The sequence below is a fragment of the Bombus flavifrons genome, chromosome 11, assembly GCF_040668555.2.
Source record: "Bombus flavifrons isolate JBK064 chromosome 11, iyBomFlav1_principal, whole genome shotgun sequence".
In the NCBI taxonomy this organism is placed as follows: domain Eukaryota; kingdom Metazoa; phylum Arthropoda; class Insecta; order Hymenoptera; family Apidae; genus Bombus; species Bombus flavifrons.
Window position 1 is genome coordinate 2,408,716 of NC_138452.1, and position 25,444 is coordinate 2,434,159.

At 39.6% G+C, this 25,444-nt stretch overlaps 1 protein-coding gene across 1 annotated transcript; it reads left to right on the forward strand.

Annotated features, from left to right (window-relative positions):
* Positions 1 to 1,339: 1,339 nt before the first annotated feature.
* Positions 1,340 to 24,661, forward strand: LOC138184727 (uncharacterized). The gene is made up of 9 exons (XM_069122961.1): positions 1,340 to 1,757; positions 20,376 to 20,612; positions 20,974 to 21,086; positions 21,211 to 21,320; positions 21,443 to 21,521; positions 21,786 to 21,925; positions 22,239 to 22,385; positions 22,607 to 22,829; positions 23,334 to 24,661. Exons 1-9 carry the CDS (start codon positions 1,668 to 1,670, stop codon positions 23,530 to 23,532), a joined length of 1,338 nt encoding a protein of 445 aa, XP_068979062.1. The 5' UTR covers positions 1,340 to 1,667; the 3' UTR covers positions 23,533 to 24,661.
* Positions 24,662 to 25,444: the final 783 nt, after the last annotated feature.

Here is a 25,444-nt window from a genome sequence, read left to right on the forward strand (position 1 = left end):
AAGGAAACAAAAACGTCTGGATTTTCATTAAGATTACATTTTCAGTACGCTTTAGATATAACGTCTCGTCTTGTTGCGTAAGAAAATATGAATTAGCACTGGTTTCTCTTTGAATGAAAATTTTATTCCTTTTTCATGCCTTCAAGTTTCCCGAGAGACCAATTAAGCCACTCGGCTTGAGTAGGTGGCTTCGCGTTAACACATAAGAAAAATAGCCCCAGTAAAACTTTTATCCTCATAGCTGTAGCTTTTTATTACCGCGTTTAAATGAATACTTTTCATCCACTTATCGCTACAAGTGTCTGCATATATTTAGTAATTTATTCTGTACATCATGTCATTAACTGTATTCATTTATAAACGTAAGTACTTCCATTCTTGTAGTTACGTTTATAAAAATATGAAATTGCACAAACATACGCAATCTAATAATATCGTTACATCTTGTATATATTTATGTACAATTGTTGGATGGATTGGAAAAACGTAATAAAAAAATTATCTGTGCGCAAAGGTAACGACGCATCATTATCTTAGATGGTTTACACATCATCGATGAATGATTCCATAAGCATCGTATTGTCTTCGATATTCACCTTCATCCGCATTGTGATAAACTTAAGAGGTGCTACGACAATACCCTTACCAGCGTCACGACTATCGACAGTTCTGTAATTCCTACAATCTTCGTTCAATCAATATCTATGGAATCGTTTCTTGGACGTAATTGTTCGATTATTGCCAATGCATTCAAATTTTCGTACATACAATCAGGCAAAATAATAAACGTCTAATTCAAATGTTTAAAAGCCAAAATATTTCATTTTTCAGGCATGGTGCTTAAACTTTCCGAAATTTAAGTGTTAAAGCAGATGAATCGTTTTCCGAAATCAATATTCACATCTGACAATTTAAACCGAGCGTCTCTTTAAAAATATTCAATATATTCAATGGAAAATTCCAAATTCTATTTTCTTTTACATCGACATTAACAATCAAATATAATTAGCATAAAGAGAAACATTTTCCAATCTGTGAAAAAACGAAAGGTCACCTTTTGGAAATTAAGGTCACCATCTAGTAGAAAATAGTTTCGAAACCATATGAGAACGTTCTCGAATTTCCCAGGCACGTCGATAAAGAGATTTTCTACGCCAACCATGTGCGGCGTGCACAGTGCTGGCCTCGCGCAGCAACCATGAGAAATATACAAAGCTCATTGCCGGATTCGGAGACATGAATGCGTGGATCGCATACAATATCGGATGAAAAGGGAATGGCCGCTGCGGCACGATCTATCCCCACCAAAAACGCTGAACACCTGAGCGTCCCTGGGGGCAGCTCAGGAGGAACAGTCATTATTGCGCCAGTATAACATTCGCTTCCAGTTCTCTTGAACGAACTATTGAGTTTTCGAGACACCATCCACGAGATCACGATACGGGCGTTCTCACGACCGCCACGTTCCCTCGGTTCGTCGTTACGGAAAAGCAAAAACCGCGTGGCCGCCTCGAAACCGTCCCATCATTCGCTGAACGCGCGCGATACGATGAGATTGTTCTCGGCAAATAACGAAAATGTGACGTGAGATTGGCCTTAAGAGAGCCTTGGCAAGAACGTGACACGTTTCGCAGTCGGTCGTTCAGTGTGGCACGCACTCTGCCAAAATGCCAGTGAGAAGGACCAATTTTCACGCGTTCACCAGTGCGCTTGTGTCGGTACTGTTCTTGGTTCTGGTGGCGCTTCGCGTCGGCCAGGTAAGTTTGGCAATGTCCAGTCACGAAGTTCTACGTACAACACATTTTGCAACGATTTCTTTTACATTGTCAATAAACGAAGTGCTTCATGAAATATTCGTAGCTGTTTTTATTGAAATAATTTTTATTTGCAAAATACTTTTATGTTACGATACATTATTAATCGATAGCCGAAGGAATCTCTCCATAGATGCAGATGTTTGGAGGTAATTTCGTTTGAATCTTAATGATTTTTTACCCCAATCATATTACGATTGGTTTCTTGGATGGATAAGACCTCAATATCCGATTACTTTAAACAACTGTTATGAATTACGTATTAATTAGACTTTTGTGGACCTTTTTCTCGATGTCCCCATCGAGAAGTACATTATACCCGCCGGAATGCAGGCTTGATGCAGTTGCGCTGTTACCTGTATCGCTGTCGTTTATTCATCTGTGTATCGGCACGAGTTAAGATCAGCGATACGCAATCGTCACAAACAGAACCGCGGGAAAATGGTCAAATCGAAATGGAAGATGACTGTTCTTTATCTTGCTGGGATAACGCGAGATACATATAAACGCACATTCGCCGACGATAAATTGCCGCGATCGAGTGCCGAGTCTCCAGCTGACTCATTCATCTCGCGCAAATACACTCCCGTCGCTTCTAAATCGGTGTCACTGACGTTCAACCGTTAAACAAATTAGAAAAATGTACAATAAACTGCAGTCATAAATCGGTCGTTATCTAACGATTCCAATAATTTACTAAAATCTTCGTCTATCATCTCATTAGAAGAATTAGGAAAAACCACAAGGATCCACAAGGACTGAACGGTACTCGAACGTAGTATCGCGAAAACGTTCATGAAAAATGCAGATCGCTTAGGCATTCGCGTGCTCACCACGCAATACGATATGATACAGTAATCTATCGGCAAGTAGGTACGCTAACGGCCGCAAACGTAGCCTTTCCACATTGTTTCGGTAAGAGCGTTGCGCTCCCTCGCCGAGAAAAATTCAGATAGACCGGCTGGAGCATGGCCAGCTTCGTTGGTTTCTGCGAGAACGCGATACAGGAATGCATGTCCAGCGGGAGGGCTGCATCGTTGGATGGCACGGTTCTCTCTGTCTCGTTCCAGTCGAAATATATCATACGTCGAAATGCCGCGGATCTGCTGGATCTGCCTATGACCAGCAAGAATGCGGGCTACCACGAACGCGGCCACGCGTGTGCGTGTATCGATGGGACGGGCATCGAATGTGTGAATTGCACAATTACGTGCGCTGGATAAAAGAGCGAACAAACGAACGGTGTGTATTTATGCGTGAATTGAATGGAAGATATAGAAACATGTTTAAAGCTCGTACCAATGGAATGCAAATACTGGGTGAATATGAAAAACATTAGCATTATTCATCTCTTCTCCTAAGAAAATGATTCTTTTTAGAGGTACCTTGATATAAAGGAAATCTTAAGCTATTCATAAGCGAACTTTCCATTATGGATAATGCAGAAGCGTAAGTTGCTTCTACAAGAAATATCATAATCTCTGGGTGACTAGATATTTGTCTGGACTGGTTCATAACGCGTGCATAACGCCCAATGCAACGAACACCCGGTATGTATCGTGCAAACACGTACCGTTTAAGTGGGCAGTGAGAAACAATGATGCACACAGCCGCTCGGCCGTATACCATTCCTCGCGAACCGAACTTTTACTTAATTAAAAAATCTATTTAACAGGAAACTGGCCTTGCCTCATACGGGGTTATCTACTACGTAAATCGTAGATACAACTTGGCTTTGGTTCGAATCCCGCGCGTATAAATAGACCTTACTCTTGGGACCCTCTCCGTGAATCGAACGTCGTCTTTTTACGTACGCACAATTACGTTCGTGTCAGCGGCGAGAAAACGCATCGGGGGGATACACAGCGAATGTTATCGAAATCGGCGATATACTCTGGAAAGCTTCGCCACACAAGAGACTCGAAAGCAAGTTGCGCAAGCTCGCAGGGAATTTTAATGGCGTTCGCCGGCTGTCGAGCTGAGTATCGGCGAATTAATTGCAAACGCTTGTATCGAACTTGCCAAGAATTTTAAGGCTCTACTCATTTCTCTGCGATGCTTGTCAATCGAGGACATTACCGATCATTCGTAATAGTAGGTGGCCTTATTAAAGCGTATGGCCTCGCGCTGATCAATTTACACAACGCCGCTTTATTAATATTTATGAGTTACCCTACCATATCACCGCGATATAGAACGTACGGACTCGATCTGTGACACGCCGAGGTGACAAGTTTGGGTTCGTTGAGCAATTATTTTGCGCCAGTTTCGCTATGCTCCTTGCGCGTGTACGCGCGATTGCGAGTCGTACGCTACCGTCTCGAAGAATAGAACGCAATAAACGAGGATAATCGTAAAATCGCGCTAACGTTGCTTGATAATTCCACATTTTATTCAACAGGTATTTCAACGCGCATCATCTAATTCCAGCTAATGGTAACATACCTTATGGAATAATTCTTGTATGGTCGAATTATGATCCGATTACGAGAATCTCCGGATGTAAAAACACTGTGAATACTAAGCTTGCTGTTTAATTTTATTAATTGTAAATTTTTGCAAAAGTCAGCAAAATTTCAGATTTTTGTTTTTATTAAAATCGTGCAGGTGCTTTTAGTAAAATTAACGCTAATTTTCATTGCAGTGGAATGAACATTAAAGCACTTGCATACTGGCAGTAATTGCAAAACCTGGATTATGTCAGAAATTTTTATGAGATGAAGATATAAATAAATTTTTTTTTTCCTGCATGGTACAATAAAATATACATTAAAGCTTAACATGTAGCTCTCGTGAACAAATATCTTTTTTTAGTGAGTTATATAGTACCTACTCTTTTCATGGCTCAGAGTAACAGATGTGTGTCACTACTGGTATGACTACATACGGCAGAAAAAGAGCGCGATCCTCTTAGTTAAATATTCAATCACGTCGAAATGACGCAACGCAAACTAGACATCGCCGCGTCGAAAGAAAAATCCATTCCTTCATCCTTGCACTCGTCCGTGTGCGCGACATACCATTGCGCATCCTCGAGAGCGACAGTCTCGCACAGAAAATCTTATGCTTCTCATATACCTATCTCATTTCTCAACGAGCGGAGGAATTCTCACTTTCCGCGAGTATTCCCCTGGGCGCTCTGTGAAATCCGCGATCACGCATGTACACTCAGCATCGTTCCTTCTGTGGCAATCGACAGAATTTAAAGCGTGACGGCATCTCTCGCGTTTATTCCACCTTTGTAATCCTCTTACGTCGAACATTTTTCGTCGAGTAGACAACCGTGCGGGTTCGTAAATTCAGCCGTTCACAAGTCCAAAAACTGTGATTAAAAATCACAGTCGGATCGCAACTACAATGCTCCAACGGTGACATTCTATCCATTTTTGACACGTTAGACTTCGTCTAAGACCTTGGACTTAAGGATTATATTTTCGTATTGGTTTCGTACTGCGTCTCCTTTTGAAATGAAGTTTAAAAGTTAAATCAAACCGACGGATTTGTAACTACGATAGTATATGAATGTATAGATGTAACAGTAAATACGTAGACATGTTATTGAAAATAATATTCTAATCGGTTAACTTGATCATGCTGGTTACAAGAGCAGTTTGACGAATTAGAATATCAAATCTTAACTAGATGCAATAATATCGGAATGATTTCTTCGGAAATGTTCCATGGTTCACCGAGGGCATGATGCAACGCACAATTAATTCTTACATGGTACATATTACTTACGGTTGATCAATTGACAAAATTTTCAACGAATTCGTGCTCTTACTTGGGTCTCTTTGAACGAAATCGCTGGTCGGGTAGGAGGATGGGCAAAGAACGAGCAAATGTTGTCGAAGGATTTTTTTCGTTTTGCTGCAGTGTAAGTGCACCGCCATATACAGAATCTTGTACAAAAACGGACAGAACCTCTGTTGTTGCATACTTTTCCTCTCATTGGCGTGTCCATTTTGGGAGAACGAGCACGGACCAGATAGCGTCTCTGCCTACGCCACAGGGGCGGCCTACGTTCGGCCGCGATAATATGTCTTTAGTTCGAGATTGCGAAAGGTACGAGAACGGGTACGAGAGGGTTACGAGCGCCGGGAGAATATCGACGATCCACCCAACGCACGGCTGGCTATAACTACTCGCAGCTGGTGTATCATACGTTATATCTACATCGAAGATCAAACACGTACACACGACCGGCGACACGGAAGTATAACGCGTATTGTCCGATTTTAGACGACAGAAACATGTTCCAACGTTGCATATAAAATACTTTCTTTATTATGATAACAGTGAGATATCTATGGAGATTGGAGGTTTTGTAACTAGGATATTTCTCGGTTCTCCTGGTTGATTATATGACACGGTTCTTCGTTAAGTTGGACTTATTGAGGTAGCGCTATTTCGAATATGGGTTCCACGGATTTATATTAATTTAGTTCAGGAATAACTAAGGAGAAGTTCTATGTGTTTGGAATAAGTGTAACTGTAATTCTAATTGTCAGATGTTCAACTAGTTATGAAAAAAGCATGTTTGGAATTTGGAAGAATTTGAATTATTGAAGAATGATGATGTGATAATAAGTTATTCTACATGACTGACAAGAAGTGTGACCAAAGTGAGAATGATGATAATAAGATTTCAAATTTTTGAACAATTATGTCAAATGTTATTAGTATAGACATATGGGTCATGTTATAGAATTTTTGTTGAATCATTTCATTTTCTCATAACTGATTGACTACAAACAAGTCCAAAGTAGTTACAGATTCTTATAAATTATTCAGAATTATTACTTTGCTAAATTTCGTTCAAATTAATGAGGATCACATCTGAAGTAAAATTAATGTTCGAATTAGTCAAATCAAATATGTATGAGGTTGCATCACGTGCAACACACTCTGATTACCTAAATCCAGTTGAAGAAATGAAATTTGTACAATCTTGATTAATTACGCTATTACGCTTTAAAAATGTTGTGGCACTCAGATAGCTGGACCAAATATGGCCGAACAGTTTATAACCATCATGCCAGTCTGCTCTTTTTCTCTGGCATCACTGCACTTTCGAACAGACTGGTACGAAGTTCTTTTACATAGGAATGCAGATGTTCGAGGCTATGGAAAGATACAGCGTTAACGCTGCGAGGCGTCGTTTTTTCATCGATTTGCATTGGTAAATTCTAGAATGATCTGGCCGCTGGGAATCACGCATCGTTTCAGCGTTACGAGCTGCGCTGTGTATCAGAGCGAACGGAAACGGTGCTAATGATGACGCGTTCCAGCCACGGCGTGCATACTATGCATCGTACTACGTACAATACGCGATTTCACCGCTATTCCCGGCTTCATTATTTTCCCGCCTATCGAGATATTACTAAACGGCAATGAAAGTGAATATGTTTAAACAATGCTGTAGCTCATAATTCTTCATATATCATTTCATGCGTATAATGCGCGAAATTCATTTATTGATGAATCATCGCGATGAAAATTATGATCGTGAAAAGATAACATGGAGTGCCATGAACATATCTTTTTTTTTTTGCACATTTAAATTTCCTATCAATATATGTAAATTCAAAGCCCAATGATAATGGGTGTGTTATGGATTTATCGTTATTAGAAATTAAGAGACATTACGTGTGTGATTTTCTGAGCGACGTAATTTCTGAAGTAAATAAATCTCGAGACTATTGTTCTCCAAGTTTGATCAGTTCAGACGGAATGCAAGTGCGTATTTTCCCAAAAACACACGCGTGAAAAAATACATGACATCCATATTTATTTAGAGACTATGGGTTTCTAAACTTTTATAACTATGTACCACAGTACTGCGTTCATACTAAATTTTATCTACAATTTTCTCAAATTAAGTATATCGTCACTTGCACCATCTTCTCCTGATATTATCATTTCATTAGAACAAAGATTTGCAGATTTTTAACAAGGTATGCACCATATCTTTTGTTATGCTTCTTGGGTGGCAAAGCCCAAGACAAAGGAGCTTCGAGCTCTGAATATTCTCGGCTACGCCGCAATTAATTCTTTCTTCATCCTCATTCTCGTTTTCTTAATGCCAGCGATGCTGACAAATAAGCACCGCACCGAGTATTCGTCTTCCTCCTACGCCGCAAGGCCAGCAAAGCGTTAATACCTCGTTAAAATATTTCTCGGGAAGCGTCGTAATTAAAGGCGATCCACCTAGTCACACCTTCTATCACCATCGTGCAAATCGTTGGACAAACACGAGGAAATAGTCGTGTAATTAATGCCTCGACTACTGAATAGATAACGATATCATTCCAAATATGAGGAACTGCAGTGGTAAACGAAGTAAATACCAGAAGCAAAAGCTTCAAACAGATACAAGAAAACGCATTTTTTTTTAATTTGATAAGTTACATTATCTGTTACTTAAAAGCTATGAACTTTCAGCGTTTATCACATTCAGAAATTTCAAGGAAGTATAAATAAAGTGTATTGGATTGGGTAAATTTATTTATTTGTATTTTACACTTCCATCTCTTTCAATCACGGCGTAATTAGGATTTATCATAGCGGTACCCTTAAAAGCTCGAATAAATTAATAAATCGTTTACCATTCCAACTTCTCAATTATCAAACAATTTTAACGGCACCCAGCAACTTTTACCATTTTCTAATACCGACTCTCTTGTAATAGGACCAGTAGCTATTTCTTTGTCATTTTATATAGCGAAAAAAATGCAAGATCGTTAAATCCTCCGATGAAAAACCGCGTATTTAATATTACCACCGTCGGTGGAAAAGACTTGCTCGTTCCCAACCGGAGGAACACTGCCACAAAAGTTCGATTCTCTTGGTTGGTGGTTTCACCGGTGCTTCCTCGACTTCCAGATAGGATTCACGGACGCTTACATCTTTACGACAATGCCATTTCGTACGCGGCGAGATGTGTTGCCAGCGGACGGACTGTGAACGTACACGTCGAACACAAAGGGAACCCGGGGTACTGCACACGAAGCGTGAAGAACGTACCTCGCCGTCGATTTCGTCCTGGCGTCGCCCTCGGGAGAACTACGGATATAAATCACGATCTCCACTGACGTGGCTGATTTGCCGACTGCCGTGGGCAAACCTATATGACTGCTCCATGGATCGAACCATGTCAAGTGTTTAAACTACCTATGGGCTCCGGTCCACGGAATCCAACGTGGTACCAGGGGGAGAAAAGGGATACGGAGGAAGAAGAAAGGCGAACGTACAGAGCGTTTCAGAGGTGGAATTGTAAAGTTTTGGAGGATATAATACGAATAATGATGCTTAATTCATAGGCGGTAGATATCGTGGAAACGTCTGTTTGAAAGATTATACGACTGAAAATCCGAGAAAAGGGATACAGATTGAGAGAAAAGACGAACGTAGAGAGTATTTGAGAAAAGGAGTTGTAAACTTTTGAAAGATACGAGTAGTAATGATCCTCAATCTATAGTTATCGAATAGATATCATAGAAATGTTTATTTGAAGATTATACGATTCCTCGTACCAACTGGTTTCTGCGAGTAATATAAACGTATGTGTTAGATATGCGAAGAAAGTGTGAAGAATCAAATGCATCATAACTGACGCGTATTCTCTTACAGGTCATTTATATTAGTATAAACAACCAACTTTTATACGCATGTTTGTCATGATCACCCTTGTTTAATCATAGATACTGCAATTTTCATTTCAGTGACAACCAAGTTAGCTTTGAAGCAACCTGTAAAACCACGAATTGTACCCCTCGAATTCCCTCGGTTCTACCGTTCGACTCGAAATCGAATTCACCTGGGCTTTGAATTCTTCATCGTTTTCTGGGAAACGAGGTAGAACGACCCAGACTGCCGCATGAAATCGCGCCGCTGTTTTAATGTCCCGTTCCTCCAGCTATGCACTTCCTTCTTCATCGAACTTCTTGCTGTTCTCTTTCTCCTGTTCGACGCCATTATCCATCGGTTAGCTCATTGGTTTATGAGTCGACGTTCCGAAGGACAATCGTCGGAAACGTATCGCTACGTCGGATCTCCCGTAAATTCGGTGTCCCATCGAGTTTCGATACCTTCTTTATTTCGTACTTCCTTTCACGTGGCGTCACCCTTTGCAATCGAATCGTTCGTTGGGTACCGTAAAATACGCCAGTATTCGCCGCGTACGGAATCGTTGTTCTGCTGGAACAATAAACGCGCGCCGTGTGTTGCCGTTCGCAAACGTAATGATACCGTTTCGCGAAAGATAAACGGCACAGTTAAGAAAATAGTATCGGAGCAGTGATATTACTCCGTCCCGTTGTCATACACACACATTATCCGTGTCGTGCGAAATTATTGAAACGGTATCATCCAGCTTTGTACGCTTGTTCCTTCGAATGTTTGGGTACTGTCCTCATGTGCAATATAGTAATTTAATTACGTTGTAGTAGAAAATTCTACACGTCAAAAAGATATCCATGAAATTGATGGAACGTATTCTTTTCTATGCTTGGTAATTTTAAATAAAAATTCATGAAAGTAGATTTTTGATAATTAGATGTGGATGTTTATGTGTATTTATTACAGATTTATGGAAAAATGTACACTGACATATTAAATACAGTGATTGGAAGATATAATTCAGAATGAAATGTGGAATTTGCTAAAGATATGCTTCACTGCATAATAAGGATACGTGCAAATATTTCTTGTAACCACTTCATAGAAGAATATATAAAATACTTGTTATAGCATTTGGTAGATAAAACAGATCTCAATCTTTCTTTAATATAGGCGAACGTATGAATTTACATAGACATTTGCAATCTCGTGTTCATAGTTAATTAAATTATTCAGTATACTGCTATACATTTCGAAAGATATCGTAAATTCGAAGCTTTTAAAACATGTTCTTGTGAAGTATACCTAAAAACTAAAGGACAGTCGTTTAGAAGTAAACTAGTTAATTTACAAATAAAAAACAAAATAAATATAACAACTCGAAATCGAGTGGTTAATGAAATAGTGCATTTAACTTCTTCAAAACAATTTCGAAAGATTTATGTACAGCGCTCCTGTCTGGAAGTCAAGGCTTTCGAAGTCACGGGAGCATCGATTTCGCCACGATACGATAGCTGGACCAGTGACCTCAACCGGTCATAAAATCGAGCGTACTTTTGCCTTTTTGCTTTTAAATTTCGTCGCTTTCACTTTTCGCCATACTTTTCCGTCTGGCCACTGGCTGCGACTCTGTCTTGCTCTTCGACGAACCCTATCCTTCGTAATGTTTCTCTCTCAAGACGACGAGAAACGCTCGATCCCGTTTATTAATCGGAATGCGGCTCTGAGAGAAACGTCCAAGGCAGCACGCAATTCATATTCAGATTCGAAGTTGCAAACACGCCAACGAAGTTGTAGAAAAAATATTTTATAATTATAATCAATCATAAATAACATCTTTTTTAAATCATTTCTTTTGTTCTGACTATGTTATATTGCGTATTTGAATAATTTGATTTGAAATGAATATAAAATTAATGATGATAGATAAGAATCTAGCAATTTCTAGTCATTTTAGATTCTGATAAGAAAACTGGAACTAATTGCAACGATATCATGATATTTTAATAATTTAATCGGCTTGACGAGTGGCTAGCGACAGAGTAGCAGAAGTTGCACGTGAAGATGAAATATGTATTAATTGCTATGCTTTTATTGCGCTTGCACGAACTGCTTAAACTCGATGTAGAATTAATCACAACGAAAGAGAGAGAGAGGCTCCCTTTCTTGGAATTCCGGTAGAAGCTGTGGAAACATACATTATTTTCATTTCAGTGGTTTTATATTCGACGCAGGCTTAACGGCGCGACGTCGGAAAGTATCCGATTTTCTTTACCCAGACACAAAAAGATGATTCTCTTTCAATCTGTCTAATGAGTTATCGTTGAAGATTAAGCAACCATACAGTCAGCCGCGATAAACGATCCGCCGTTGATACAACAATTTATTAATAAGCATACCTGGGCCCGAGCGTAAGTCTACGAAATTTGCAATCGTGTCAGAGATTAATTAAAACCGCGTAGAAAAGGCTGTCGAGGTACCGAGGTTCTCTGGGCTTTATTCGCTATGTATCGTTCATTTTAATTTCTTCCATGTGTGCCCGCGATTATTAAAGAAGAACTGCTCGCTCTACGAGAAATTACATCGACCGCCGCCGCTGTAAGATTTATTAATTGCACCGTACGTACGTTCCTCATTCAGGTTTTAACAGTTCAATTAAAAACAGCGATAACTGGACTACGATATTAACATCGACCTCATCGATTAAACGCCATATGATTATACAGAATTTGTATTTCGCGTGATACTTCATCGTTCAAAAGTACTCGGACACTTGCTTCTTTATATTATAATAACTTTGCATAATAGCATACTGTGGCACTATCGAACTGACTTTTAAATATACTATACGCAATAATTAAATTGACGTTTGTAATTTCTAAAATTGTTGGAAATATTTTGGTACCTCATGAGCTTATTGTTCTTAGATATTTTAATTTGTGAATTTTGATCTACATTAAGAAAAATTTCCTGGTTAAATGAAAAGACTTCTGACGTTAATGCAAGGGATGATATTATAAAATATAATATTAAATATATGCAGATATATACAGATATATACAGACATACAGTAAATAGCAAAATATATTATTTCTATCTTTCAATAGGTAATTTAAATCTACGGTGTGTTAGGTAGTAAACGCTATTTCTGATTATTAATTCATCATTAACTTATATTCACTTCCAATTTCAAAATTTATTTTGATTAAATTCACCATCTTATTTTGCCATATACATTTGAGTATTCTTTCTTCCTACAAATCTGCTGTATAAACGATCACGTAGTATATGCGTATGCATATACGTGTCTATTGTATTAAACTGGCGCCATAGTTCCTTTGTTCGTATCACGATAAAAAATCATTATGGTAAAAATTCACCGAGATAGGTAACATCATAGATGCTATAGGGAACAGCATCGGCATCCACCCGTTCAAACACCTTAACATTATTGAAACTTATCGTTTATCTATTTATCGACGCAGGTGGTGAAGGTAATAAGCATCGTTGCTCTCGCGCCACGCGCGTTTCGTATAATCGTAATAATTTCACGCAATTCACTTTCGTCATTCAATAACACGCATGCAGAAAGCGTATAGTATACACCCATACACTGACCATTCGCCAACACCGACGTATAGTATCACACATATGTATACATAAATGCGTTCGCGCGATCTCTTGCGGTTATTAAACCTACGATACGCGGACATACGTGTGAATGTATTCATGACCGTGCGTGTGCATTTCTATTAGTCCGTAATATATACGATAAGAAACAAACTCGTTGCGAATCTCATCTCCGCGTTATTTGCACAAGGCGTAATCGGTTACTTTTCAGAAAGAAAGCGGATTCCTTGACGCGAAGATTTACGTAACTTAAGACGACAGAATCGATCGCTTGAAACACAATGACGCACGACAAAAGAGTAAAATAACGGAATACCATTAGCCACTATACAAATTTAACGTCTAACGTTTCATGGTATACTATACAAATTTCATAAAAAACGTCACCGATATCCTATACGTATTGTCGAGAACGAAGGGGTGAAATCAATATTTTCCATCGTTAAAATTGCAAGTGGTAATAATACGAGGATCATATAGACATCGTTCGGTTTCAACAGAGCGAGCTTTATGGGCTGTTTTTCTGCCACGAGCAAACTGATTAGAGGAACGCTTATTGAAACGATTGTATCGTTCCTAACTACCAATGCAACCGATCATGCTGGCTATAAAAGTACATATATGTTTCTCTATCGAATTAAGTCGATATCCATCGGCAGTGCTCGTGTTCAAATTTACAAGGTCTAACGAAGGTAACTCAATATATTACGCGCGTACACCACGTTCCTTTCATCGTTCCACTAATTGCGTCGAGTGCATCAAATATGCTTTCACTTGATGTTTTAGAAGAAAATCACGGAGGCTCTCTTTGAGCGCATTGTCTCGTGAACGACGCGGAACATAATAGAACGGAATGCGGGAGCTCTCCCGCGAGTCGAACGCTCGCTCGTACACAGAGCGGAATCTTCTGCGGATCGCACACTTTCACGTGTCCCGGCTTTTCTTTCGAACCGTTCCTACCATGCGTAAATTTAACAGACAGCGTGCCAGGGCCCGGTGCACACTCTGCTTTCACTTACACGCTTTCGGGTTTCGAGAGGATCGCGCTCCCGTAAAAGTGGGAGGAGATGACGCGCCCGCTCGATCAGATACCGCGAAACTTAAATTTACAATTACTTCCGACGATGGTTAATCTGATAATTTCCGAGTCAAAATATTGAATGGACGAGAGCGAGTTTTATCTCTTACAAAGTGTCTTGTAGCTTTCGCGAGGCTCCTTCCAGTCCTTAAATATTACAAACAATTAAGCCAATCATGGCCATTGAGGCCTTTTTATAAGGTGAGTTCCTTGCGATGCGGGTTTTAATTCATCGTTTTCAGCGAAGATTGCGTTGGGTTATGACGTTTCTTTTTGCAAAATGGGAACAATTTGGAAAATAGTATGGGCAAATGTTCAACATTTTAAATACTATTAGTATATGATAAAGCGATGCCACTTTTATTTTAAATAATCTTATAGTTTGTAGTTGGCTTGTCTAGTAGTTCAAATTAGTTACAAGATAATTTTAACAACAATATACGTATGAATATTTACGATAAGATGGATAATTGTACATAGTTTTCTACATTTCAGGCTTCATTCGATAATTTCACAATCACGGTAACCAAACCTAAGTTTTGAACCCAATAATTTCGTAATTCTCAAAAATCGAATTTACCTTGAACAATGTACCATATATTTTGAAAGAACGACAAATATGTCTGTTCTTTTCGACCAATCAATCAAAACTACATTTTATGTTGACTCACGACAAAGAGGCTATAAAATCAATGTATATATATATATATATATAAATATTTACTGATGGCGAATGCTTCTTTATCGATGAGAAGGAAATTGAAGTTTCACCGAGTCCCCCTCTTAGAAATTTCTTCGAGGATCTTCCTTCTCGGAAGTCATTTGTTTGGTCGCGTACCGTTCGACATAACCGTTTTCCCTGAATGCTTCCGTGTAAACGGTCATTATTAAACAATGTGTGTGTTAAACAATGTGCCGTTAAACGTCCAGGCATAAAACTTGCCAAACGATCGGATCGCAAATTGTACGACGAAATGGTAAGCGCCATTTCTGGCGAAAATGCCGCTGGCTTGGGTTTCGGTGGACGCGAAAAAAAAGGAGAAAAGGAAAAGAACAGGAAGAAAGGGAAAAAGAAAAGAAAGAAAGGAAGGAGAGAAAATCGACGACACAGACGGTTAGACGAAAGAACCTGAAGAAGGCAGGGTCAATAACATACGTTTCGGCTGTCTCCTTCTTCCTTTTTCCTCGCAAGATAATTCGAGAGTTGGCTCGAGCCCTCTGGCCAAAGAATGCGCTTTCTACGTTGCATGTATCCAGCGTACGTGCATGCAGTTCGCATTGACAAACGCCTTAGAGCTCTGCCTGTAATAATCGTAAAGAAAAGGAACAAAACGGAACGATACATCTGATAACGTCGTAATTGTTATATTAATGTCTGGTAGTCTGCTTTGTACGTAATTTTATCGTTTGAAGGTGTTGCATGATCGCCACGTTATCTTCAGGGACGTATTTCTTCGTAATGATATAATTTGTGCTTCGAACACGGTCCAACTGTATGTTAATCGGAAGTATGTGTTTTTCGGGTTTAATCGAGTATGTAAATAAAGAGAGTCATTTGGAATCATAGCTATAAACTCGAGCAGTTAGGGAAAGATTCTTAACAGACACTTCATAGATACCACGGATTTTCTTTCTAAGTGAAATCAACTTGTGAGATCGCTCTTTATTTACGAAAAAGGTGTTCGAATTCTCTACTAATTAATTCAGCGCTCTATAAAAATAAACTTTCACAATGCATTTCTCATTATTGTTCTTGTTGTGCTGTCGATGGTACAGACAAAATTAATTAATAACCAGTTCATTAAAATCACGACTCTACTTTCGACACACTGATATTTTGAAGGCATTATATGCATATTTTAGCACGATAATATGTACCTCCTTTTTGTATAAGTTCTCAATCATGCAACTTTGAAACGCTCTATACTTTCGAACGTTTAAAGAATGCAGGCAATGAGTGGTGAGAAACTGATATATTTCCTTTTCAAGTTCAGGTTCCTGTACGTTGGCGAACATATTGAGGGACAGAGAGTGTTTTTACGAAAAAAACAATGGTACATCGAACGTGAAAGAAGGTCGGGAGGCATGTAAACAATTACTGCAAGTTGTTTCTTGAAACTTGCTTCCTCAGGAAGACCGGTGGCATTGTAAACGCCTGTAGTATATTACAGTTTGCGAGTGTGACACAGCAGCATTGTTCCACGGAGACGTGACTTCCTCGTATTTTTCAATTACTCGGCCGTACCACGTGCTGTTCCGCGCACGTTTAGTATTTTTCCAGAGCTTCGTTATAACTTTCCGCTTGGAAGACTTGCCAGTGAATCAAAAAAGATCATCACTGTTCTATGTACGGTATTTGTTTCTACGAACGAACGATAGTTTTATAGCGATCATACTTTTCAGAACGGAAGGACTCCATTTACTGGAATGAAATTTTAATCGGTGCTTGATTAAATGAATTACTGTCAATAGAATCCAATTAATTGTACATTTAACGTTTTTAGTACAAATAAAAAATTATAGGTAGTAAAGAAAATCACTGAATTCCTATTATGCGAATTCCAGATACAGTGACTCACAAATATACTTGAACACACTGAACACAATAAAAACCTACCTGTACATATGTAATGAGACATTGAGAGTAAAAGCGAACCACGATATTCAACAGATTGAGTAATTCATTGTATAAAATGGATGTGTGCAGAAAATATTCACTGCAGTAACTGTTTTCGTTATGCTACCTGACGAAGTGTTTGATTTGAACAAACCAAATTACTTCATGTTTGTATGATTCATATAGCTTATTGGAATAAAGTTTTTAAGAAAAAATTAACGATACATTTCGTTAAGAAAGAATACGATTTATAATTATTCTGTTTTTGCTCTCTTTGCCTCGTTTGATGATAAATATTCAAATATTTTCGTGAGTCACTGCATATAAACTGTCTATTTTTCGGTAGATACAAGTAAGTATCCACTGTGACCAAAAAAGGAAGAATTTGAAAAGTTATAAACAACACCCCGGCCTATCCTCCGGCTACTTCTACGAACTTGGATCGAAATGTGCAATACGTATCTCCTACTCCTCCCGAAGAAACGATAAAAAGAATCGGAAATCCTGATAAACTACGGCCATCCAAAGAGAACAGTAAAACTTTCTTTCGAAACCCCTTTATCTCGAACAAGCAGAAGTTTCACGGTTTAGCGGCAGTGTGTGCTCGAAACCCTATACCTATTCACGTATTTAATAAAAGCGATACGGCGAAGCGAAGGTTCGCGTATGTCCGACGTTTCGATAAGTCTGCCAATATATTTCATTCGATTCGGAAAAAATAGTCGCCGCTTCACAGTCGATACTATTCCGCCCTCGTTCCTGCGGCTCGCATACTTGCCCCATGGGTGTGTACTATCGGAATGTGTTGAAACATTGCGGCCACAAGGCGGTCGGATTAAATCTTGATACATTGCCGCTATCCACGCGTAAAATTCGCGCTCGCGCGAGCACACCACGCGCGCACGCGTTCTCGCGCACACACACACCTCTATGAAGATGTTGTTACACAGTTTCGCCTATATAGACAAAGCCGAAAAAATTCATTGATTTATCGACCGGGGTTTTGATTGTCGATAGCGTGCATTCTATCGTAGCGAATTACTAAGTGGTCACTTGCCCGCCACGGTTCCTTGTACATGAATTATTCTATTTCGTGACCGGCCGTCGCGCGTCCGCGTCGGCTAATTGTTGCTTTCCCCGTGGACGAGTAAAATCGCTCGTTAGCGAGTTACATCGATCGTTGATCCGTTCGAACGCCGCTTCCAGCCCGTGTTCCTCGTGTCCCACGCAAAATTCGCCAACAACCCGACACGTTCTAGATGTTATCTAACCAACACGCTAGCTCGGATCGCGTTAACTTTCGTTTATATAAGCAGCCGGTTCCGTGATGTCACCCTCATTTTCTTCTGCCCACTATTCTCGTCTCTCCGCTACCTGGACAAGGCACAGTGTTCAGCAATTGATTGCGTCACTTTAGACATCAAATAGGGAGGGGGGCGTGTTCCATGGCGTGAGCACACGTTTTTTGCGTCTCCAACGCAGGAAGAAAGCTATGCTCACTACAATGTCGACTTCGATTAACGTCTAGCACGCGACCATAGTTTCGCGTGAATCCACCAGAGGAGATGTATAAAAGATTTCGTGTAATATCAAATGTTGCGTGCATTTACGACCCGCCCAATGATCGTGAATCATAGTAATTACGCACATATCGTGATTCTCCTTACGATCGTAGAAATTAGAAAAGACCTCTGCGTTTCTTATAACGATGCAATGGTAGAGCCGTGTCCTTCATTGGAGCTCGTCTCACATTCGAAGCCTCGAGGACCTCTCGTCTCGTTTCTTCTCCTGCTGGCCTCTTCTTGAAGTATTCGTTAATTGGAGCTACCGTATCGATTACGTAAAGCCTCGGGTCTCAAGCGTATACTCGCAATCAGCCTATAATTAACGCATTCCCTTCTCCAGCAATCGCAAGTCTCGAGAAAATGAATTCGTTGTTGTTTGCAATACGACTGGCAAATAGATAAGTAGACTAAACGTATAACTGACTATAACGAAATAACAAGTCTAAGATCACAGCTAACTTAGCCAAGGTATATTACGAAAATACGAACGATCCACGAGGATCGCGTTAACCAATGGAACTAATCGTTCCGAACGAAAGAAGTTGGCATAAAAAGAAATTCGGAAGGATGTCATTCGTCAGTGTCGAAAGGAAGACAAAGGCGGTCTGAGTTTTGGTATTCTAAGGATAATAGAATATAGACGGCGAACGAGATAGGGATATCACAAGCATGCAGAACAGAGACCGAAAAAGGAGCAATCAGCAAAACGCAAGGACGCGCGTATACGTTACCATGTCGTGTTCTCATAATCGATTAGCCGTCCGTGAGGAGGAGGAATCCTTTTCTGTAACCCAACACGTCTCTGATCTTCCTCTCTTTCTCCGCGGAGAGAGGCCACTGAAGCATTTAGGACCGTTGGCCTTGCAACCGCCTACGTTCCAGACCTTTGTCTCGCTTCCAAGGGACTCGATGTTTGTCGCGGTGGCATCATCTCTTTCTCGTCTCTAGTTCGGTTCTATTTTATTGTTGGCGTATATCCGTCTGGCACTTCTGTACGTACTTATATGTATACATGTCTACCATATACCGTGGCAAGAACGTGGTGAGGCCACATGAAATTGAAAGTTAGCGTGGGTCGATAGCTGCCGCCCAGACCGGTCCAAGTTTACTTGGGCATTAAGTTAGCGATTGGCACGAGAAAATATCACCGATCTTTCGTTATGACTCAAGAGCTTCGATGGGTATGCATGACTGAGCAAAAACTCGTGAATTTCGATCGTTTTCTATAGGGGCATCCGGTACATAATTCGCCATGGTCACGAGAATTCTTCTCCTTGTCTGATTGTAATTAATTAAATAATTTATAACCACGAGACGAACGGTGGACGCTTGAGGCCTGGTATGCGATCTTTAAAGGGCAAGGGGCAATTAACTGAGTATAATTAAAGCTGGCAGACTAATTAGCCTGGTATGTTAATATTAATTGTGTCTTGGTTCATTTTTTTGTATCTTTTACAACTGCGATTCTCATGATCCAACTGTTGCTATCTCCAGCTGTCGATATATCTGTACTATACGCAAATGTTGGAAAACGAAAGTGGAGAAACGAGCTTTACCAGCGAGTCTTCCTTCAGATTGAAAATCGACCATCCCGATGAATACATATTTTGATATTCATTTTTTCTGTTTATCTTTGCAACAGGGTAGAGAATATCTTTGTACTATTATATTCTAGTTGCAAGTGAATCTCTTAGAAACTAAACTAATCAATTACGTTTCTCTTTCTTAATTCATTAAATTCATACATGATAAGTATTTAACTCTAAAAAAACCGAAGATTGATTACTATATGCAGAAAACAATTCTCAAATTGAACACAAATTTGAAAAAATAATATTTGTGATACCATCGTTTTTCTTTACCTTCCAATATATAGAGTCGATTAGTATGGCTCCTGGCTGACCTAGATATCGCTTAGCGTTCATCGAAACAACTACGGTAACAAGCAAACAACTTTAGTAACCATCTACAGTAGTTGAATTCGTTATCAAAGTTTCATTCTATCAGGTTCTCTGCTGTCAAAAGTCAATGTAATTCTTATTCAATCGCAGGTCACCGGACAATTATTGGACACGGAGTTTCAACCGACGGTTACAGCAACATGTAAGGCCGGCCACATGACGATACGAGTGAACCTGAATCAAAGTTTCGTGGGAGCTATTCATGCCAGAGATTTTCGGACGCCGCAATGTATGGCGCCCGGAAACGGCTCTACACACGCCACGCTCGCCATTAATCTTCTCGCGCCCAAAGGCTCCCCGGATTATTGTGGCGTTTTGGTAAACAACGTAAGCGATCTTTTCCATTTCTATGATTAAAACTCAAACACATATTGATACCACTTTTCAATGTGAAAAGATCTACTTGCTGAAACAAATGCTTTAAAATCGAAAAGTAAGGTCAGGTAAGGCAAATGCTCAATTTACTGTCGCATTTTAAATTCGTTCTTGATCTTCAGATATTACGAAACATTCTGTATAACTATGCTTGCGAAATGATATCACAGAAATATCAGAATAGAACACCGCGTTCAACTCTTATTACTTCGGCCGATAACATCAAGAGACTCTATTCGTTTGGTGGAAAACGTCGTCCTTCATTAAACGCGCTCGCAACAAATTCCCCTTAATCCCGTTGTAATTCTTGCAGGACACCGAGGAACGGTCCATTCCTATCGCGGTAAGGATACACAAGACGTTAGAGCTGGCGGACGATAAATTTTACGTGATCACGTGCGGAAAAGCTGGATTCAAAAACGCCAAGTACATATCACAGTTTATTAATATTATCCTGTATCTCGGTGGAATCGCCAGCAATCCACGAGAGTGGATTGCTACACAGAAAGACTTTAATATCCTAACACGACACGATAATTTCTTTGCTCAGGAACGAGACCTCGCTAGTATCTTTGCGCCTTTTGGACGGAGGCCACAAAGTGCAAGAGGCTATTTATGGTCACAACTACACTTTGCGAGCGGAGATCTCGCGACCAGATGGTTCGTACACAGCGTCTCTTACTCCGTTTCACTCCTTACGTTTAATTGGAATTAACGAGCACGCGTAGAGCGTGAACGCGCGGTCGCGTTCACGCGTTCTCATCGATCTTTCTCGTTTGCAGGAATGTACGGAATCAAAGTAAAGTCGTGTTTTGCGTTCAACAAACGAAACAGCAGCGTACAACTGATCGACGATAAAGGGTACGTTTTACATCCACCTCGTTTATCTTCATTTGTTCGTCCTCCAGGACGAATTCATTTATCAAAATCGTTCGTGTACCTATAAAGTTTGTGGAAATCTAATCTATAATAGTTACGTAAAACTGTCGATTACTTTTGTCGAACGGATCAATGATAATTCCAGCAGAGTTACATAATCCCGATATGAATTTTACGCGATTCAAGCTGTCACGGCTGTGATCACGATCATAACCGGTTGCGTAACGTTCATTTTCCATGACAAAGGTGTCCCGTAAAGGCTCGGGTCATGACGAAATTCATCTACGATCGAAACACTGGCCTGGCGGATGCGACATTGTTCTCGATGTTCCGGTTCCCTGACAGTCCGCAGGTGCATTTTCAATGTGACATCGCCGTGTGCAGAGGTAAACTGATTCGCTGAATGATTTCCGATTACGGCCTGCTTCGATCTGGGTTACAGCGTGCCGTTCAACTCGGCTCGGCAATTAACATATACCCTCGAAACTTTCTTTGGACGTTTAGTAAGCATGTTATTCGAACGGACACCGACAACCATAGTCGTATCGCGTCTAGGTTCGTTCGATTACGCTTCCTACTTTGCAAGAAGAGATTTCAGAACGTTTTCTTCGCGGTGGTCGAGCGAGTGTCGAACGGTAAATAATGCGTCGTAATAGATAACAGGTGAAACGTAAAACGGTTTATCTTCTTTTCCACCAGGAAGCTGCGGTATCCCCGTTTGCGAAGGCGATAACGAGGAAGATATAAAGGGAGCGTCCTTAATTAATGGGCAAAGCGTGAGCGGCGAGGAAGGAGTGCTCCTAGCCGGCACGAGCGTGTTCGTTCTTGACCCTGGTCAAACGCCATGTAAATATCACGCCATACTTTTCATACTACACCATCGCTTCCTGCTTACTCCGTGGATAACACCGCGTGATTATACTCAAACCTCCTACTTGAACTCCTACCTCCGGAGTTGAATTAATTAGCCACCACGCAGCAGGTTCTCCATTTCGACGAGATTCTCTGTTCTCAATTTTCCACAGGAAAGGTTTCTTATAGTTGTTAACGCGGTACTTGTTTCATAGCCGTTCAGACATTGTACGAGGATGGCAGCGTTCACCCGTTATGGCTGCTGTGGCTGGCAGTAGCTCTTGGCATTCTGTTCCTCATCATGCTGATAATCAATATATTCCTCTGCTCCGCGATGACCTGCAGCTGCACCAGGACGGACATTATCGAGAAAGAGCCATCGATTATCGAGGACTACGATCCGTATCGTAGCTGGCATGGCTCCCAATACGGCTCGAGGTTCGATTTTATTTCTCATTGGAACGACGTTTCAGATCATAAGAACACGAAGACGAAAGATTCCTTGAAATTCCACGGAACTTGTAATTAGCCCGAAGGCGAAAGAGATTCTCTTTTAGTGCGGAGTGTAATTGAGATGTTTAGAAAAGGAGGATTCGAGGAATTTGCGTGCTTCGAATTGATTGAAACACGGTAGTGAATTCTTTGGATCGATTGCTAGCTTGTTGAAGGGAAATAATGAATATTGCTCGCGTGAGCTAAACGAGCATATGAAATGCATAGCGAAGAAAAAATACTTCTTTCTTTTCAAACATATTTTAGTCAATTTAGTATTGCTCGTGAAACTTGATGCTACTTCGTACGTCATATTTAAAAAATATTATGACCTTTAATTATTGTATTCGAAGTGACTAATCGTCTACGTGTTTGATCTACCAACGCATTGTCATGGAGATTATTTTTAGCAACGATCGAACACTCGACTGAATCATTGTCTGTGTTTAGGTACTCCTTAAACGGGAAGCAAGGATATGCTTCCGGAGGATCGACGATGAATTCAACCAGGTCGATATCGACGAACAGCGATCACTACGCCATAGTCCATTCAAGGCCAGGAAGCAGATATTCCGGACCAGGTCAGAAGCATCATCACCATCACAGAGGGCCGCCGTCGAACATCGGCTCGCACTATTCTGGAAAATAATATTTATCAAACTTACATATATAACGATAAAAGAAAAGATGGATAGAACAAACTATCATTTTGATTAATATTTCGAACATAATTGAAGCTCTTTTATAACAACGCAACCACGCGTAACGGGTATCTAGATTCGATAGAGTCATTGCTCACACTGTTCAAAGACAAACTACACGAATATCGAGATAATAGACAATGGTTGATCCTTGACTCGAAACAAAAGTATACAGACGCGTTGCAATAATATGCTTGATTATATTCTTAACAAAGAGCAATAATGAACACTTACACTGTTTGAGAATTCTTTTCGCGTTAAGGATTGACTTACGTATAGCTTGATACGTCCTCAATAGTTACTACTAATATATGATACACTTAGTTCGCAATTCCTGCCTTCAAAGAGTATTTTTGTATTAATATTCAACTATCGTCTGACTTGTACTCCCGTTTTCTCAAAAAGGCAGGAAACTTGAGAAAGATCAAATATTAATTTGTACGCGGATTCTACAATGAAATAACACGTTTCATTCGTAGGTATATCGAGATATGGCAATCCGTTCCATTTACTTTTAGTATCTCTGTACGAGAGAAGGTTCTTCAACTAGATCGTATATGTATCATATGATAGTCATAAATATAGGTATTTAGCATTCTTTTTTTACTATGTTGCGTAATATCTACTTAATTAAGATGGAATTAGACGAACGCTTTTGTACATAAATTCATTAATCAGAAACATCATCCTTTGTCCTAGCGACGCTTAGGAACGTTCTTTCGTGCACATGTATGGTTCTCGCACCGTTCAACTAGAGGTATTATCATCATGAACAAAATTTGTATTTTGTATAAAGAAAAGAAAAAAAAATCTACAAATTCTGGAAAATAGCTGGAACAAAGAATGTAGTAACTTGAAAATTAATCTGTCGCAGACAACAAAATAAATTTTACATTTTGTACAAAGAAAGAAGCAAGAAAATCTACGAATTCTAGACAATGGAACAAGAAATAGACTTAGAGAGTCACTTCGTTTTTTCGTTGACACGAATTTTTATTGTTACAGTTCAATGAAACATTCCATGTTCAACGAGTTACAAGTATATGCCTTTTTAAATACAGTAAAAATGTAGAAAAAGTTTCTGGAAACATTTATTCTACCTGGACCCATTCAAATCTGCAATTTTCGAACGATGCTAAAATTTATTCCACGAACAAGATTTCGTTTTCATAAAGAGCAACGTTTCGAATTCAATGGATGCATAAGTATGATAAATTTCCTTTCTATCAAGTAGACGATGCACAAGTGAATGAACGCTGGAGTGAAACGTGGATCGCGTGACTTACCTACTTTACAAAGAAAATCAAACGTTTTGAAATATTATAGATGCAGTTATTCTGTAATTAAATCTGTACGTGTTCTCGTAAGATGGTATTATCAGTAAAAATATGCGGCACCGGGTGTTGGGGTGTGTTGCATACCAGTCATTCATGAATACATCTAGTCACGTAAATACGCACGTACATTATTCGCTTTGTCATACTAAATACCTACTTCATGGGGGACGAATACGATACTCCATTATGGTAAACTGCAGTTAACATATCTAAAGTTTCAGATTTATAAATGATAACTAATATATAAATAATAAATATGTTACGGACATTTATGCAGATTCGTGCTTCTGTAAACCCAAGCGCTACTAAATTTTACCTATTAAGTATTGTTATAATGAATATTCTACTTTGGATATTTCATATATTTTTGTTTGTTGTCTGCATTCTGTGTATTTTTATATGCTCAAATTTCCCATAAATGCATAAAATTCCGACAAATTTCTGCAGATTTATCTTTAAATAAACGCAAAGAAATGGAATATAAATAGATATTTATTTCACCTACTAAATATATATTACAACG